Source organism: Siphateles boraxobius, unplaced genomic scaffold, assembly GCF_051911475.1.
Source record: "Siphateles boraxobius isolate OS27281-9 unplaced genomic scaffold, OSU_SipBor_1 66, whole genome shotgun sequence".
Classification (NCBI taxonomy): Eukaryota; Metazoa; Chordata; class Actinopteri; order Cypriniformes; family Leuciscidae; genus Siphateles; species Siphateles boraxobius.
In genome coordinates, this window is record NW_027509193.1 from 29,789,159 (window position 1) to 29,808,075 (window position 18,917).

Sequence of the window (18,917 nt, forward strand, 5' to 3'; positions counted from 1 at the left end):
ATTAAAAATAACGCGAGCTATATCAGTGTCTCTTCTACATATTTTCTGGTTATCTGGTTAAGGGTAAAAGGCCATTATCATTGCAAGGATTCAGGTTATTTCTTTCTTTTTTTCTGAGTATGTTTTGCAGTCATCCATTAATACGTAACGTTAATGTTCCTGAGGTCAACCCAGTGACATTTCCTCTCAAAATAGTTTATGGGTGGGGTTAGTTCTTTTTTTGTTTCATTACTGTTGCTCGAGCTACCGCTATTCAGTCACAGACTTGCAATCTGAGTTGCAGTGATAAAGTTGCGACTTATTTAATCAAACAGGTCTTAATGACTCTTATAAAGTTATTTATGTGTCCGCTTGTAATCCAATACTTTAGTGCTGCTATTCTGTGCTGAATCTTCACCAGTTTTAAATCTCATCCTTCTCAATGTGTTTAACAGGTACACATGCTGCTGATGAATGTCCTCTTCAGCTCAACCCACAGAGAGTTATTGTGAAGTACGGCGGTCCTGTCTCAGTCAACTGCAGCACTTCTGTTCCGCATACAGGAATGGGATGGGAAGCCAGTGAGGGAGCAGTGCCCATAAGCAAAGACAGTCTGATCACATGGAGAGTGTCAGAACTGACAGAATGGGACATAAAGCCATTCTGCTACATAAACTATAATAAGACACAGTGTGAAGTGACTCTCCCAGTGACTGTTTACAGTGAGTTTCTCTGCTATTGATATTTTTATAGTAAAAAAGTAAATTTTCTTGAATGTTTACTTCGATTTTTTTGAGATTTTTTTTTTTTTAAGTTTTGGACAAAATAAATGTACCCTTTTGAAATGTCACCACTTAAAAAAATGTGGTAAATATTATTGCCTTAACCTAATGTTTTGTATGTTAATATATTATTTGTTTTAATTTTTGGTACCATAAATCTGTCAAAATACATTTTATATTTTCATTCTCAGAAATATCTACTATACATTCATGGCTGCAGATATCAGTGTGTAAATCTTCCTCCACAGAGACTCCAGACAGTGTATCCATCAGCACTGTGAATCACATCGGACCAATGATGGAGGGAAACCAGTATGAGCTCCAGTGTGACGTTCTCAAAGTGGCTCCTGTTCAGAATCTCACTGTCAACTGGTACAAAGGACAGACTATGATGAATCAAACCTTCTTCACTGACACCATCATAACTCCAGTCAGTAAAACATCTAAACTCCAGATCCGTCCAGACAGAGCTGATGATGGAGCTCAGTACTGGTGTGAAGCAAAGCTGGAACTGGGAGAAGAAGGACCTCGACCTCCTCCTAATGTCACATCAGAACATCTCAATGTTGAAGTTTACTGTAGGTTTATTTATTGTTCCGCTTGCCAATTTGATTCAATTTAATTCAGTCTATACTATCTGAAGGGATATTCAAATTAATTAACCAATCATACCATTGATCAGCTCTACCAAACTAGGATGTCTTTTTTTCCAGTAATAAACAAACATTGTTAAGTTGTTTTGATTGATACTGTGAAGCAGCTTTGATACAATCTGTATTGTGAAAAGCGCTATATAAATATATTTGACTTGACTTGACTTGACTTATCTAGCATGAATGATATGCAAGGGTCATATTTCATCATATGCAGAGTTTTGCATATTAACTGAGATAATTTGATAAATATTGCATATTAAAAATTAAATTGTCAAATCAGTTGTGAAAATATGTATCTATGTCCTCCTCAGATAAACCAAAACACTCCAATTCAACAGAGACCATCAGTAAAACCAGTGAGCTCCCACTAAACTGTACAGTGAAGGCAAACCCGGCTCCTACATACTCATGGAGCTCAAAACATCTGAAAGAGACGATCGACTCCCCAGTGCTTCTGTCCTCCACGCTCAGTTCAGGAAACTACACGTGCACCGCCACAAACTCTCAGGGAAAAGACAGCAAAGTGTTCATCCTCAAATCTACAGGTGGGTTGTAAATGAAAAGAAAAATGAAATGTATAATTTACAATTTTTTGCTTAAATTTGAATATGATTTTATAAATGTTCATTAAGACATTTTGCATTTAATTTCGTTTTATTTATTTAGCTCAGTCATTTTGCTCTCATTGAAAATGAAGAATTTGAGGGCACATTTGTGAAAAATCTGATGACTTACTTGAGTATGGAGGACCAGCTCTACCATATTTAAAAATAAATACAGAAATAAATAAATGCTCAATAAATAAATAAGCATACAATTAATTGCCCCAAAAAATACAATAAACAAATAAATCTAGGTAGAAATTAAATTATACAGTGAGACATAAATGTATATATCTCTTAATTAGCTTCTTTATTTATTCACCTTTGTAGTAATTACCTTATTTATTTATTTATGTGCATGTTATAATATTTTTGTCTGTTTTATTCTTCCTTTGTATTTTTTTTACCCTATTTATTTCTTCAATGCTATTTATTTCTTAATATTTTTAAATATGGTAGAGCTGGTCCTCCATACTTGAGTTCTTTGTGCTGATATATGACAAAATATGTTTCTGGATGTCGGGTCAGGTGTTTCTTCAGCAGCTCCAGCACTGCTCTTCTCTCTTCTGTAACTACAGGGATTGAGCTTTGAAAACATTGTGTGTGTGTGTGTGTGTGTGTGTGTGTGTGTGTGTGTGTGTGTGTGTGTGTGTGTGTGTGTGTGTGTGTGTGTGTGTGTGTGTGTGTGTGTGTGTGTGTGTGTGTGTGTGTTTGTAGTGTACCATCATTCACACAGCTCTTCTTTCACAGGCAGTCGTCCCACATTCTGGAGTGTTCTTATCTTCTCCCCGTTTCTGGTTGCATCGATAATTGCCACATAGAGAGAAATAGCTGCAGAATTGTTATTTTTTCCTCCAAAATGGGACTCATCTGCATGGAATCCATAAAAATGCTGTTGACTTGTAGCGCTACACCAATCATGCGTATGAAGTCAATGTAAATTAATGACTTGATGTATGATCAGGGAAACTGCTATTACACATCCATTTTCTTCATTAACACAATTCCTGCCTTTAAAAGTTAGCATGAAAATGACATCTGATAGTCACTGAAAAGTACATTTTCTTGAATGTTTACTTCGATTTTTTTTAGATTTATTTTTTGAAAGTTTTGGACAAAATAAATTTACCACTTTGAAATGTCACCACATAAAAAAATTTGGTAAATAGTATTGCCTTAACCTAATGTTTTGTATGTTAATATATTATTTGTTTTAATTTTTGGTACCATAGATCTGTCGAAGTACATGTGACACATAACATTTAATAACTTTTTAAAAGTAATATTAAGATTTTAGGTTTAAATGTATGTATATCATGGGTTATTTAACTGTTCACTGTGAAGTTTGGAACTGTTTTCCTGCCAGTATTTCATTTGTATTAATAAACAAAATGTACTTTTATATGATAAACAATTTTAGTAGTATCTTGAAATCTGGAAAAGGAAAAAAACAACTGAGAACCACTGATGTACATGACATAATTTTAAAAGTTTATAACAACCGTATTGTAGTATATTTGGTTGTTTGTCATCTTGTAATACCTCAATTAAAGGCATTAACCATTAATCATTCATTTCTCAGGTCATCTTTTAAATTTCTTCTGTACTCGGTGAAATGTGAGCTGAGCACAAGTTCAGTAGTGCCACTTCCCATACGAAAAAGAAGTTTATTCAAGTGTGCTATTAGTATACTTCTTTTAAACTAAAAAATAAGAAAGCATACTTTCAGTCTACATTTTATATACTCCTCAAAAATATACTTCATGTACTTCTCAGAAATATACTTAAAATTACACTTAAGTGTACTTGACTCATACTGAGAGAAAATTCCAAGTATATGTGGCCTGTACTTGTACTCAATCTTTTGATCGAGATATACTTAAAAGTATAATTAAGTATTCAAAGTACACTTGGCTTGTAGTTGTGTTAACTCTTTTGATTGAGTAACCTATTACAGGTCCTTCTCAAAAAATTAGCATATTGTGATAAAGTTCATTATTTTCCATAATGTAATGATAAAAATTAAACTTTCAAAAAAAAAAAAAAACTTTCATATATTTTAGATTCATTGCACAGCAACTGAAATATTTCAGGTCTTTTATTGTTTTAATACTGATGATTTTGGCATAGAGCTCATGAAAGCCCAAAATTCCTATCTCAAAAGATTAGCATATTATGAAAAGCTTCTCTAAACGAGCTATTAACCTAATCATCTGAATCAACGAATTAACTCTAAACACCTGCAAAAGATTCCTGAGGCTTTTAAAAATTCCCAGCCTGTTACATTACTCAAAAGTCACGCAGTCATGGCTTAATGGTAACAGAGTTGGACTGGTGACCCAAAGGTTGCTGGTTCGATTCCAGTACCGGCAGGAATATGACTGAGGTGTCCTTGAGCAAGGCACCTAACCCCCAATCGCTCCCCGGGCGCCACTCAAGGCTGCCCGTTGCTCCGGGTGTGTGTATCCACGTTTGCAGTGTGTGTGTGTTCACTGCTCACTACTCTGCTCCTAATGTGTGTGCACTTACTTGGATGGGTTAAATGCAGAGGTCAAATTCCAAGTATGGGTTACCATACTTGGCCATCACGTGTCACTTTCACTTTCACTTTAAAACTGCAATCATGGGTAAGACTGCCGACCTGACTGCTGTCCAGAAGGCCATCATTGACACCCTCAAGAAAGAGGGTAAGACACAGAAAGAAATTTCTGAACAAATAGGCTGTTCCCAGAGTGCTGTATCACGGCACCTGAGTGGGAAGTCTGTGGGAAGGAAAAAGTGTGGCAAAAAACGCTGCACAACAGGAAGAGGTGACCGGACCCTGAGGAAGATTGTGGAAAAGGACCGATTCCAGACCTTGGGGGAACTGCGGAAGCAGTGGACTGAGTCTGGAGTAGAAACATCCAGAGCCACCGTGCACAGGCGTGTGCAGGAAATGGGCTACAGGTGCCGCATTCCCCAGGTCAAGCCACTTTTGAACCAGAAACAGCGGCAGAAGCGCCTGACCTGGTCTACAGAGAAGCAGCACTGGACTGTTGCTCAGTGGTCCAAATTACTTTTTTCGGATGAAAGAAACTTTTTGCATGTCATTCGGAAATCAAGGTGCCAGAGTCTGGAGGAAGACTGGGGAGAAGGAAATGCCAAAATGCCTGAAGTCCAGTGTCAAGTACCCACAGTCAGTGATGGTCTGGGGTGGCATGTCAGCTGCTGGTGTTGGTCCACTGTGTTTTATCAAGGGCAGGGTCAATGCAGCTAGCTATCAGGTGACTTCATGCTTCCATCTGATTTCATTTTTCAGCACAACCTGGCACCTGCTCACAGTGCCAAAACCAGACCCGTAGCCAGACCTCATTCTTAAGGGGGGCATATGAAATGTATGGGGGGGCACAATTATTATTAGCCTACAGTATGTATATTTATAATACATCTCAACTCTAGTCGCGCAGCACGTAATCATCACGTTAAACATATAACCAACAACAGCAATATGACAGGTATCATATTATGATACATCATTTATGAGAATATCCATAAAACACTTGACTATACAACATATTAGATGTAACACCAGAAACATCTCTCAAACATTGCATTTTAAAGCAGTCAACAAAGGGATATGCATTGCCATGACACACACACACACACACACACACACACACATACATACATACATACATACACACGCAGGCACGCAAATACACTCGCACAGATACTTTGAGTGGAGGCACCGCTGTCCTCTCTCCAGTCCCAGTACAGCGGGCGGAAGCATTTCTCCGAGCAGAACCTCCTCATCGAAGTATCATTCCACTCGGAAGGAACTGAAGCGAAGCCTGCGAAAACTCGTTTTGAAACCGCTTTCAAAAATGCGAGGTAACTGTTGAGCGGCTTAGTTTTTACGTCACGTAGCCTACCGTTCTTTTGTAAGGCCGTGATAGGCTGTTGCAGTGTAGATTCCCATCAATCAAACTAAATCACACCATTGTTTCTTTATATTTTTAATATTTTAATGATAAAGAATGCAACAAAAAATAGCAAATGATAATATTAAAATTTAATTATCTGTGCCTCAAGTGCAGAAGCATTTTTTAGGGCGGGCCCGGCCCCCTATGGCCCGCCCATAGCGACGGGTCTGGCCAAAACCACTGGTAAATGGTTTACTGACCATGGTATTACTGTGCTCAATTGGCCTGCCAACTCTCCTGACCTGAACCCCATAGAGAATCTGTGGGATATTGTGAAGAGAAAGTTGAGAGACGCAAGACCCAACACTCTGGATGAGCTTAAGGCCGCTATCGAAGCATCCTGGGCCTCCATAACACCTCAGCAGTGCCACAGGCTGATTGCCTCCATGCCACGCCGCATTGATGCAGTCATTTCTGCAAAAGGATTCCCGACCAAGTATTGAGTGCATAACTGAACATAATTATTTGAAGGTTGACTTTTTTTTGTATTAAAAACACTTCTTTTATTGGTCGGATGAAATATGCTAATTTTTTTAGATAGGAATTTTGGGTTTTCATGAGCTCTATGCCAAAATGATCAGTATTAAAACAATACAAGACCTGAAATATTTCAGTTGGTGTGCAATGAATCTAAAATATATGAAAGTTTAATTTTTATCATTACATTATGGAAAATAATGAACTTTATCACAAAATGCTAATTTTTTGAAAAGGACCTGTATAAATATACTTTTTTACATAGTTTTTCACAGTCTTATGAAACTTACATTGTTTGAAAATATTGATTAAAGTATTGATATAAAACAGATATGTTTCTAATTCTGCGTATCTGAATGTTTGTGTAGGCTAGTCCACTGGTAGTGTACATAGGAATTTACTTTAATTCTACTTTACTCTTTCCCCACCGTTGACCGAATTTTCCAGCTATCCATGTTTTCACTGTTATACGGTAGGGGGCGCTATGACACATCGTGCCAAGTCCGCTTATAATACGCGACTTTGGGCTTTATTTTTTTGTAAGTCGCGTTAAAAAAGCACGGGTTGCGGGTTGCGTTTTTTTGGGCTTATTAAAAAAATATGCTTGCTTGTTAGGAAAATCTGACAAGCAACTTTGTTTTCTTTACATCAATGGTCACGGTTGCCGTTTTCTCAATCTCCAATACATTGATTGACACTGCTCATAGCCATAGCCAATCAGTGCAATTGTATAAGTGCTGTGGCGTAATTCGTCAAAACAATGCGCCGAATCCGCCCCCTTTTTGGAGAAAAATCGAGAAATCCCGTTCAATGTGCAGGCAGCAGCGCGCGCGACGCTGTAATCCAATGATAGACGTTGGGGAGATGATGGACAGTGCAGGGGAGAAGAGGGATGACCTTCTTTTGTAAGGTAAATTTGTAATTTTTACAATGTTTTTGTAATATATTAATTATCACAGGCTTTAATAAAAAAATTATACTAACATAAAATACATATGGGTAAAATTTATTTTATTAAGATATATAAATATATATATATATATATATGTGTGTGTGTGTGTGTGTGTGTGTGTGTGTGTGTGTGTGTGTGTGTGTGTGTGTGTGTGTGTGTGTTACATATCCCCGTCTTTTCTTGATTGTCTTTTTGTCCTTTTCCATCTCTCCAAGCCTTTTTTAAATCCTTTTTTTCCTAATCCGTTTATCCTTTTCTAATAAAGGAGCGGTTTCAGTTTAATATGTTGCAGGCTCATTTATTGGTAATGAAAAATAAATGATAATGTCGAAACTAAATAATCTAATATTATTGGGCTTGTTTTGGGCTTGTTTTTGAAGCTACAGTTGCTTATTTGTCTCGCCATATTTGGCAACTCGTCTAGTACATAGAATCTCCGGATCAAAACACAGGAGAAGAAGTTGAAACAAGTGATAGAAGATTGCTCACTCAAATGTAAAATAACGTGATCATCAAACATTAAACAGCGTGTAAATCTTATTGTTACCAAATGAAATGAAGCGTTACACATGACATGAAGAGAAAACGACTGTGAAGCCTTGGGGGTTTTGGACTGAGCTACTCCATCTGTGTTTAGATCATCCTTCTGAATCTGAGTCTTTGACTAAAATTGTATTTTTTCAACTTTTTTGTTTAAAATGTAAACATTTGAAAATAGTAGTATAGGCCTACTGCAAGTGCAAAAATAATGAAAAAATAGTAAACTATAAGTATAATGTTAAGTTCACTTAAAGAAAACTAGTAGTAGCCTATAAAACTACTGAACTAGTAGTTTACTGAGAGTATACTTCAAAGTGTACTTTCATAAACTAAAAATTGGGTACAAGTATTAAAATAGTAAACTACTAGTATACCCAGAAGTTTACTTGCAGTACAAATGAGAAACGTAATTATGAACTAGTTGTGCACTTAAAATTTACTAATGTCACACTTATAGTACACTTAAACATATACTTTTATATACTAAAAGTGGGCCAATTTAGTCCCAAGCGGTATTCAAATAATACACTTACAAGTTTACTACTAGTACATATTGACATTAGTATACTTAAAAATATACTTGAACATTAAGTATACTTCATAAATTAAAATTGAAGTATACTTTTTCGTAAGGGTTCCTATATGCAGAATCCTAAGATTGTGAAAGCCATTTCAGCTCTGCACAAGATATTTTGGAGAACACAAGAAAATTGTTCTGAAAAACTGAATTAGAAGCAATTAAAGCTTGGCAGGGTCACAGTTTCACACATATCTAGTTTTCACACAAAGTCAGTGAGAATACACAGAAGGTGTTATAGAAGACCATGTTAACCACAGCAAGCCATCTAGCCAGATAGTGATGTGTCAGATAGAAGAGTCTGTTTACATCTTTGTGACAGTGGATGGCTGTGATGCCTTACGTGTTTTTTCTTTTTTCTTTAAAAAAAATACATTTTAAGGTGTTTTTCATTGAAAGTTCTTGAGTCTGGTTTAGTTTTGTGACAAAGCCCTGAAACTCATGTATCATCTTGTCTTTGTGCTCAAGCCATGCGCTCTTTTGTCCATGTGCTTTGTTTCACGTGCGGAGCATGGTGTCCGGATCCCGGCACTCCTGTCTAGTTTGGTTTTGGTTCTGTGTCGGGGTTACATTCATGCTCTGTAGCGAAGAACTACCTGAAGCTGCTAGGGCTAGTTGGATCGCAGTGAACCAGGTGTGTCAGTCAGAACACCACAGAGTGAAGTATCAGTTTGAACTGGATTTATTCTCACTGGTATGCAGAATTAGCATGAGAGGAGGAGACAGCCTTTACATAAACTTTAACAAGCTATGAAAACTTGAGGGTACTCGGGTACCCACGAACACCTTGAAGCGGCATGATTCCGACTGCAACCAGGTTAACACTGTTGTCGAATCACTCCAAAGGATTGTCTGATCCGTCTTCAAGGTCAGTTCTCTCTCGAGTGTCTTCGCCAATTGGGCAGCGGTCAAGGCACCACAGAGCTCTAGGCGCGGAATGGAATGCTGTCGCCGGGGTGCTACCCTGGATCTAGCCGCCAGGAATGCCAGGTAAATCCGTCCTTCAGTATCTTCTGTCCTCAGATAAGAGACTGCTCCGTAGGCCCTTTCAGAGGTGTCACTGAACAAGTGGATCTGTCTGGAAGCAACCATCTGATCGGTTTGAGTCGAAGCATAGTGCCGGGATAATGAGACACGTGGCAGCAGGTGTAACTCTGATTCCCACTCGTTCCATGCTTTCTGCAGATCTTGAGGGATCAGTGGGTCATCCCAGTAACGCGGTTTGTCCCACATGCTCTGGACGATCATCTTTGCGCGGGTCGTGTAAGGTGCAATAAATCCCAAGGGATCATATTGCCGGGCGAGCACTTTGTAAACATTCCTGGTAAGTGGTCCATACTCCAGAGGTCGGCTCTCGTAGCCTAAGGTGTCTGTCTCCCAATGCCAGCGGAGTCCAAGGGCTGGTTCTGAAAGTCCGAGTTCATCGTGCGAAAGCCATCTCTCCATGCTGTCGGACCTCGCCTCTGCAGGTAGGTGTCGGAGGACATCAGGTATGTTACAGGCCCACTGCCTGATCTCAAACCCTCCAGATGCTAGCACTTCCCTGAGCCGGTCCACCAGCTCCTTAGCTTCCTCTGCTGTGTGCACACTCTGAAGACAGTTGTCCACGTAGAAACAGTGCTCCACTGAATGCCTGACTCCTTCTCCTGGACTCCCATGATCTCTCGCATGCATTTGGAGAGCGAAGGTGGCGCAACACGGTGAACACGCAGTGCCAAATGGTAAGACGTGACACTCGAAGACATCAGGGGGGGTTTCACTCTTTATGTCCCTCCAGATAAACCTGAGGAGCGACCGATCTTCTGGTAAGAGCTGAACCTGGTGGAACAAGCCTTTGATGTCACCACTGACTGCTACTGCACGTTCCCTGAAGCGCAGTAAAACGCCCAGGAGAGAGGCTCCCAATGTCGGTCCAGAAAGGAGGGTATCATTGAGGCTACGACCTTGGAAATGGAAGGAGCAGTTAAACACTAAACGACTCTTTCCGTTATGGCTCATCAAAGGGTGGGGTATATACCATGACTCATCTTTGGTTGAGGCTTCCCTTTGGTCAATCTTCTTGACTGCTTTTGTATCCACCAACTTGTGGATAGCAGCACGATACTCAACGGCTCGTAGGGGGTCCCTGGCCAAGCGTCTCTCCAAACTTCTGAGGCTGGGTAGCACGGCTTCCTTGGGAGCTTGAAGGGGAATGTCTCGTTTCCGTAGCAGAGGCGTGGCATATCTGTGGACGCCTGCGACCTGTACTCGCCTTGTCTTGACCTCTAGGAGCTTAACTGCTTCCTTATCCTGCTCAACCTCATTGCCAGTTTAACGCTCTGGTCCATCTTCCAAAGCTTCTCCACGTTCTGCATCAACTCCGTCATCTGGGGTGAGACACTAGTGAAGAGACACTGCTGGGTGCTCGGTGCTCACTGTGTAAGGTGTGCGGGTCCTTGAAGAGTCCATCCCAGTCTCGTGCGAATGGCGGCCGGACCTCCAGGAGGGCCCATCTTCACTGGCTCGATAGGGTTGAGTAGATGGGGGTAGTCAGCGCCAATTAACACAAGCGGCTTAATGTGATTGAATGCCTCAAGGGGAAGATCCGCCAGGTGCTTGTACTTCCTCTTCAAGCTTGCGATGGGGTAGGAGTGGTCTGCTAGACCCAAGAGTTGAGAGGTGAAGGGCTCCACTATCCGGAATGTTCGCTTAGGATTGGTAGAGGATAATATTTTAAATGAGACAGCAGCTCCCTTCAGGGTTTGAACTTCCTGCCTAATCGTGCGGAGAGCAAGGTCCTCAGGCTTCTTCCCCAAACCCAACTTATCAACGGCCTCGGGGAGGAGCATTGTGCGCTCAGAACCATCGTCCAGAACTGCGTAAGTGTCTAATGTCCTGTCCCTGTTGCGCAAGAGAACTCTGACGACTTTCAGCAGAACACGAGAGTGGGCCGATGGTCTGTCCAGGTAGAGAACTTCTGTACTAGTGCTCACCAGACAGCTTTCAGCCTTTGGCGGCTCAGCCTTGGGGCGTGCTTTGGCATCATGCAAGACTCTCAGATGCTTCCCTTGACACACCTCACAGAGTTTCTTGAGGTCACATTGCGCTGCCTGATGTGCTCTCACATCTCCAACATCTCTTATTAACCCTGATCCACTCAATGACCTCCTCTTTGGTGAGTCTCTGAATGACTGGACACCTATTCAAGAAGTGCTCTGTGCCCTCACAGTATGGACAGTAGGGTTTGGATTTGCTCTTCCATTACGGCGCAGATGAGTTCTGACCCTCTTGTCTCAATCCTCGGTTCAACGTATAGCTCTTTGCTCCGTGCAGCACCGTAGCTACTAGCTTGCTCCGTCGCTTCTCGGCTCGAGGTCCTGACAGCCCTTGGATATGGATGTCTGAAGGGTTGTCGTAACCTTGGCACCACGACTCGAATCGGAGCCACACCGCCAGATCTAGCAGCGAATGAGTATGTCCGGGACGATGGAACATCTGACGTCTGAAGTTCCCTCTCATCTCTGCTGGAAGCTTGGTGATGAGTCATGCCACATGTGATCCACATTTCAGCTCGACTTCTCCATCTGGGCCCAGTGTCTGTAACATACCCACAAGTGACTGTACATGCAGGGAGAACCTCTCAAAGGCAGCTACATCTCCTCTTCTGATCACAGATGAATCTATCACTGCAGCGTTCCTCTGCAATGCTACATGATGCGGCTGGCCGAACTTCTCGGTCATGGCTGCCATGGTGTCAGTGTATGGCCTAGGCGAGTTAATAAAGGAGTCGGCAATGAGACAGGCCTCCTCAAGTTTCACATGATCCACCAGAATCTGATACTTAAAAAGCTCTGAAGCGTCAATGGGTAGCAGATTGGCTAGGGCTAGTTTCAGCCGAGAGAACTCCATCGGGTCCTTATGGACGAAGAGAGGAGTTTTCGGCACGGGGCCCCTGTAGTCTCCTCCTCCCAGAGTCACCAATGCTGGGGAGAACTGTCTACCTCGAGCAGGGTGTGATTGACTTGTATCAGGCCTGGCTGGGTACTGAGTTGAAGATCCCGCATCTGTGCGATACATACTGGGCTGTGTACAGGAGATGGGCATGTAGGGCTCTGGACCCGGGGTGTAGGACCGGACGTTGTACTTTCCAGGACCTCGTTTAGGTTGTGGGCTGTTCAAGCTACGAGGGATAGAATGTGGCCGAGTATGGGCTGTGACACTGGAAGTTACACTGTCCCTCATCAATTGTAACTCGCTCATCATTATGTCTATAACGGTGACCATACGCTGATCCTCGGCAGCCGCCGACGGTGGAGAGTACTCAAACGAAGGCCATGGTGGAGGGGGAAGTCCCTTGTCAAACTCCTCCTCCTCTAACACTAATGAGTCACCCGAAGATGGAAGGGGTGGCACTGGCCATTGCTCTGAGGACGGATCCTGCCGCGCTGCTCCAAGCACTCGGCCCGAGGTTGTTAACTCACCGACTCCCTTCTAGTACCATGAGGTGAGGCTAAGCTGTACTCCAGGCTTTCTCTGTGTAAACCGCTCGGTTCATCCTCCGTGTAGGGCATAGGGGCATGTGGCCATCCTAGGCCCCAAGTTGTTAATGCTCTCCCCAGAGCTCGTGGAATAATCATCCCGTGCATTGGGGAGTCTACTCCACTTTACATGAGGCTGTGAAATCCACTCTTCCCTGGTCGGCGTGTGTGGTAGCGGGCTGACATGCGAGTCATGTATCTTCGGTCGTGCTACACTGACCTCATAATCTCTGAAATATGATGGCTGCCTTAACTGCCGCCTGGGCCGAGTGGATGGGGCCCACACTGCTTCTTCCCTTCGTTGCATGCTCCCAGCACAGCTGGCTCGAAGGACCACAAAATGTAGTGAAGAACTACCTGAAGCTGCTGGGCTAGTTGGATCGCAGTGAACCAGGTGTGTCGGTCAGAACACCACAGAGTGATGTATCAGTTTGAACTGGATTTATTCTCACTGGTATGCAGAATTAGCATGAGAGGAGGAGACAGCCTTTACATAAACTTTAACAAGCTATGAAAACTTGAGATCAATAGTGCAGTAGACTGATGAGAGCAGCCTCCAGTGGGAATGGAGTTCCTTAACTGTGTTTGAGCATGAAGACGATTGCTGTTGCACATGCAAGGCTTGGTGGACAATGACACGATGTGAGCAGGTTAAGCACACTAGGCTGAGACCTGGAGTACAGTCAGTAGGCCCTGCTTAAACTGACGTGGGTTTGGCTCATAAAATGGGCTGAATAACCATTAGCTGGCATGGACATGTTTGGCGTGCTCGTAGTAAAGGATGTAGATGCTTGTATGTGTGTGTGGTTTCTTCTCTATAGGACACACACAAACACAAGATACATCCACCTGAAAGGCAATAATGCTTCTGAAACGCGTCTTCAGCTGTTCGTGATGGCGGTGAACCTGATTACTAGCAGCGGCTGATGCAATCTGCCATTCGCACTGAGCGGAAGAGAAAGCTGCTCTTCCGGTCACTCCCTACAGAGGTCATAATAAGAGTCCCAACTAAAATAGTGCTACATTGCTCTAGCATCATCTTATTATTAAGGGGCCTTTTGCACATGCTCCATGTTTGAGAGCATAGCTTGAGTGTTCATTCACTCTTGTCTCGCACGTTTTTGTAGAGTGCCTGGTTTATGTTTTCATTTGCCAGGCGTTCTTGTGTTGTCTTGTTCTATGTAGCATGTGGTTCGTGTTTTCATCGGCTGCGTGCTTTCATGTTATGATTTGTGGGAGCATGCGGCTAGTGAGTGTTCTCATTAGCTACATGTTCCTGTTTTGTTTGAGCACATGGCTTGTCATGTTTGTTTCAATGTGCCATGTGCTCTTGAATATTGTCTTAAAGTCCCCCTGTAATCAATCATTTTATCCCTTAAAACTCATCTTTTGGCGCTTTTCCACTGAATGGTACGGTACGGCTCAGCTCGGTACGGCTCACTTGTGGCGCTTTTCCACTGCATGGTACGGTACGGTACGGCTTGCTTCGGCTCGCTTTAAATGGTACCACCTCTGTTGAGGTTCCAAGCGTACCGTACCGATAATAAAATGTGAAGTGGAAGCACTGTAGATCACTGATTGGTCAGACAGACAGAATCGTCACTACCAGCGTCATTGTATTTGCGAGACATCAAACCCGCTAGATTTAAATAGCCAGTAACAGCCACCGCTGTAGCACATGTTTTAAAACTACTTGCTTGACTTGCTTGAAGAAAAAAAACTTCCAAAAAAGAAATGGCTGAATCGTCGTCAGTGGACGAGAAGCGCAGACGTTCCTCTTGTTGGTTGCCGAGGAGCGGATAAACTATAACAATCAGTCATAATCCCACCCACTTTGAAGCGGTACTAACTGCAGTGGAAAAGCAACCGAGCTAAAGCGAACCGAGCCGTGCCCTGCCGCGCCGAGCCAAGTCGTACCACGCAGTGGAAAAGCGAAAGGAGCCGAACCTTGCCGCGCCGACCCGAACCGTACCATGCAGTGGAAAAGCGCTATTTGATCACCAAAATGGCATATTAAAAAAAAAATTCCTTGAAGAAAATGATTCATGCCTTAAAATAGCTTGAATGTAACTCTACACTCTTGCCTCATTTAGTATATGTTTCTATGAATATTCAAATTAGCCCCACCTCCACTCACTCACACCAGCTCAAAGATCCACTCGTTGACGATCACACGTTGACCAGGGGGTTGTTTCATAAAAGAAGCTTAGAAAAGTGGAGACTAAGCTCCAAAACCCGACTTGAATTAACCTAACAAATCAGTTGGGGCTTAAGGCAGTTTCATAAAAGGTAATTCAAGTTCACGCAATCTCACTAATTTGAACCAGGTTTATCTAGTCTAGATAATTGCGCGTGTACGCTATTCTTAAGAAACCCTGATGGTGGAGCATAGATTCATCAATTTAACATGGCAATTAAAGAGAAAGAGAGAGCAGTGATGTTCACGGCAACTGAGCAGCAATTACTTCTCGAATCTTACGAAGAATTTAAACACATGATTACAAAAAAAGGAAATACCGCAGCAATTAATAAAACGAGAGAAAAAGGCTGGCAGGAAATTGCTGATCGTCTCAATGCGTAAGTAGCAATTAATGTAGGCCTACATTACTATATTTTATTAAAGTTAAATTAAATGTTTGTCACAATACATTGACGTGTGTGTGTGTAACTTTTACAGCAGCAAATTAAGTGAAGAAAAAAGAACACGGCAGCAGGTGAAAATAAAATATAAAAATATTGTTCAGAATGGTAAGTATTAATTATATAGTATAAATCTATGTAAGTACTTAAGCATAACCAGCTTGAAGTTACAACTGTCCAGTCTCATGATGTTTAATAATTGCAGCTGCCAAATAGAAGAGTGAGGTTGCTGGCACTGGGGGAGGGCCACCAAAAGCCAACTTTACTCCTGCAGAGGAGCTGGCATTAGACCTGAATAAAGGGAGGCCTGTCATTGAGGGAATAGAGGGGGGAACAGCATCTGGATCCATTCCATCCAGTATAAGAGATCACTACTTAAAAGGTATTTTGTTTATTTTATTTATTTTTATTCTTGCATTCCTAACTAAATCTTTTTGTTTTATAGTGATGCCAGATTCTGTGTGCTTTCTGGATCCACCAGACATCATGCTTAACCCTGTGAGTATGACAGTATGAGTTTAAAGCACTGATTTGTCAAGTGGTGATTTATTAAACCAAGTTTAATTAATGGTTTTAGGTTGAAGGCCCATCTACAGTTGAGGAGGATGAGGAAGGAGACCGTGTCAGTATGTTCAAGGAGGCCTGAGGTAGGCACAGATTTGCACATTATATATTTAAAAGCCTACCTGTGAGGTGCTAAATTGTGTGTATTTCCATTATTGGCAACATGATGCTGACACCCTTCTAGAGCCCTCTCAGTCTGGGACCACGTTACCAAGTGAGTATTAAAAAATTACAAAAAAAAGTGCCAAGAGCACTAGTTCAAATTGAAAAAACTTAATTTATGTTCCTACAAAACCCAGAACATAAAGGGAGTCTACAAAAGGTATCTCCTGAAACAAATAGAGGCCATAGATACTGACATCCAATATAAAAAACTCAAGATGAGAAAGTTGGAGCTGGAAATCCAACAGCTTGAGAAAAATGCAAGTAGAACTGCCATATTTAAAACCATGACACATGACCTTTTTGTTTTTTGACCACATTTAATTGTATGTTTTCACCCCCAAAAGCCAGCTTCAACCTAAATAAAATAAAAAATTAAATATGACTTGTGTGTCTGGTAAATTAAGGGGAAAGTGAAAACTTTTAACATGGTTTGGACAGTATTAATAAAAATAATTATTGGCATAACTGTCTCTTATAACCCTGCCTATTTCATTGTCATCAAAAATGCCTTCAATGTCCCAGTCTTGCTCTACAACCATCCTTGGTTGCCTCTCTCTCCTCAGACAGGCAATGTTATGTAGCACAACACATGCAACTACAATGTCACATGCCCTTTGTGGAATCACTCTGCGGTAATTCAGGCACTGGAACCTTTACTTGATGAGCCCAAATGCCATCTCTATACGAGCTCCTGTGCGTGCATGGGCAATATTGTGGTTGTGCTGTGCATCAGTCTGCGTCTCCTGATAGGGAGACAAGAGATAAGGCAGGCATGCATATCCCTTGTCTCCCAGCAAAACTCCTGAGAATTGACCTGAATAAAAAAAATTAAAAAATAAAATAAAAGCATTGAATTTGGTGAAGGTATTTTAAAGCTGTAGTTTTTGCTGTATGTTAAGTGACTAACATACCTTGTGCTTGTTGGTGGGAAAGAGAAGAGGCCCGAAAGATTCTGGAATCATGCACTGAGCCAGGTCATTTTGCCTCTACATTTGTGATGATGCAATCTGCATCACAAATCATCTAAATAATAAAAAAAAATTAGGTCACTACATTGGACTTACATATAAATGGAATTGTTAATGCATTTGCAATGAATAGAACACTGCTGCCCAGCTTATTGTAAATAACCATCGCTTCTAGCCTACAATATAATCTCAGTGGGACTGTACCTGTACATTGATGCTGTGTAATGATTTCCTATTAACGAAGTCTGCTTCATGCGGACCAGACGGGCGCTTTATGCACACGTGGGTGCAATCAGTCCAGAGCTCCGATAACATTTGGGAAAGCTACAAAAGTTAAGTGTGTCAATTGCCTGTCTTACATTAAAAGACAATAAATATTTCCATTTCTATATAGTTCTTATTTGAACTTACCAGCGATTCCATAAAAGGCCTGTTTAATAATGTGAATCGCTCTGTGGCCAGGGAAGGTGATGAACACATTAAGTATTTTTTAAAGACAGGTACACAATTCGTACAGAGCGGCAAACCGATGCTTTGCTGATATTCTCTGCATCTACAACTGTGTACAAAAATGTTCCGCTGGCAAAAAAGCGAAGTGCAATGCACACTGTGGGACTGTGATCGCTTTATTGCGCCGTGCGCTATTTGCGATGTGTGGGCTCAGTAATCTACAAATATACATCCCTTCCCTCGAGAATCTATACCGCTCATGCAGGTAGTAGTCAGAAAAGGCCAACGGGTCTGCCCTGTCTCTGAAAGTACGTTCTCTTTGAAATGCCCTGCGTATGATTATCGCTCCCTCATCCACCACCTCATCAATGAAAGGACACGCCATGACTATGCGTCCACACATATGGGTGGAGCTCCCTGACAGAAAGAGGAACCATCTAGAGCCCAAAAAATCATATATAGACTTGTTTACTGACCCCACCCACAACCAACCATTTTTTGATGTTTGATGTGAACACTTTATGAACATAAACGAATTACTAGCGGCTATACGTGATTGTTATGAACCTTTCTAAATCACTGTGGAGTCATTTCACGCCCAATAAAGTAATAATTACTTAAAGAAACATAAAAACTAAACCTCATACTGTTTAAATGAAGATTTCTTTCTATGTTTAACTCAGGGACCTGAGTGAATTCAGTCTGCCAAAACTTCCTGTGAGTGAGTGTTGGCATAGCAACCTGCCTGCAGTGAAGCATTTTAAGACAGCTAGTCAGAACTCAGTAGATTTTAAACCAACATAAATGCATAAACGGTGACATCACTGTGAGGTATAGAAATAATGGCAATTCACTGTGAGTAATCTTCAAATTGAATATAGTCTGTGGATGATGTATGTTGTGATCCACTAAAACAATCAACATGACTCAAAACTATTTAGTGTAATTGGCAGCTCTTAGTCGCTAATCCGATTATAAAATTATAGACATTCTAATTTAAGGATTTATTAATAATGAATCTCATTTCAGCCTTCAGTACACTACTCTCAGATGTGATAAATAAAGACGGACACTTTACAAGAAACA

At 41.5% G+C, this 18,917-nt stretch overlaps 1 protein-coding gene across 1 annotated transcript; it reads left to right on the forward strand.

Moving 5' to 3' along the window:
* The first annotated feature begins 210 nt into the window (after window positions 1-210).
* Window positions 211-3,586, forward strand: LOC143722215 (intercellular adhesion molecule 1-like). Its single transcript, XM_077213505.1, has 4 exons — window positions 211-701; window positions 1,010-1,339; window positions 1,729-1,962; window positions 2,770-3,586. The coding sequence occupies exons 1-4, from the start codon at window positions 422-424 to the stop codon at window positions 2,838-2,840; spliced, it is 915 nt and encodes a 304-aa protein (XP_077069620.1). The 5' UTR covers window positions 211-421; the 3' UTR covers window positions 2,841-3,586.
* The last annotated feature ends 15,331 nt before the right edge of the window (window positions 3,587-18,917 follow it).

What these genes read in the sequence shown, in the direction of transcription:
- LOC143722215 (XM_077213505.1), top strand. Translation starts at nt 422, where the DNA reads ATGTGTTTAACAGGTACACATGCTGCTGATGAATGTCCTCTTCAGCTC. An exon ending in TCTCCCAGTGACTGTTTACA is followed by an intron (nt 702 to 1,009) that starts GTGAGTTTCTCT and finishes CTTCCTCCACAG; the next exon opens with AGACTCCAGACAGTGTATCC. An exon ending in TCTCAATGTTGAAGTTTACT is followed by an intron (nt 1,340 to 1,728) that starts GTAGGTTTATTT and finishes TGTCCTCCTCAG; the next exon opens with ATAAACCAAAACACTCCAAT.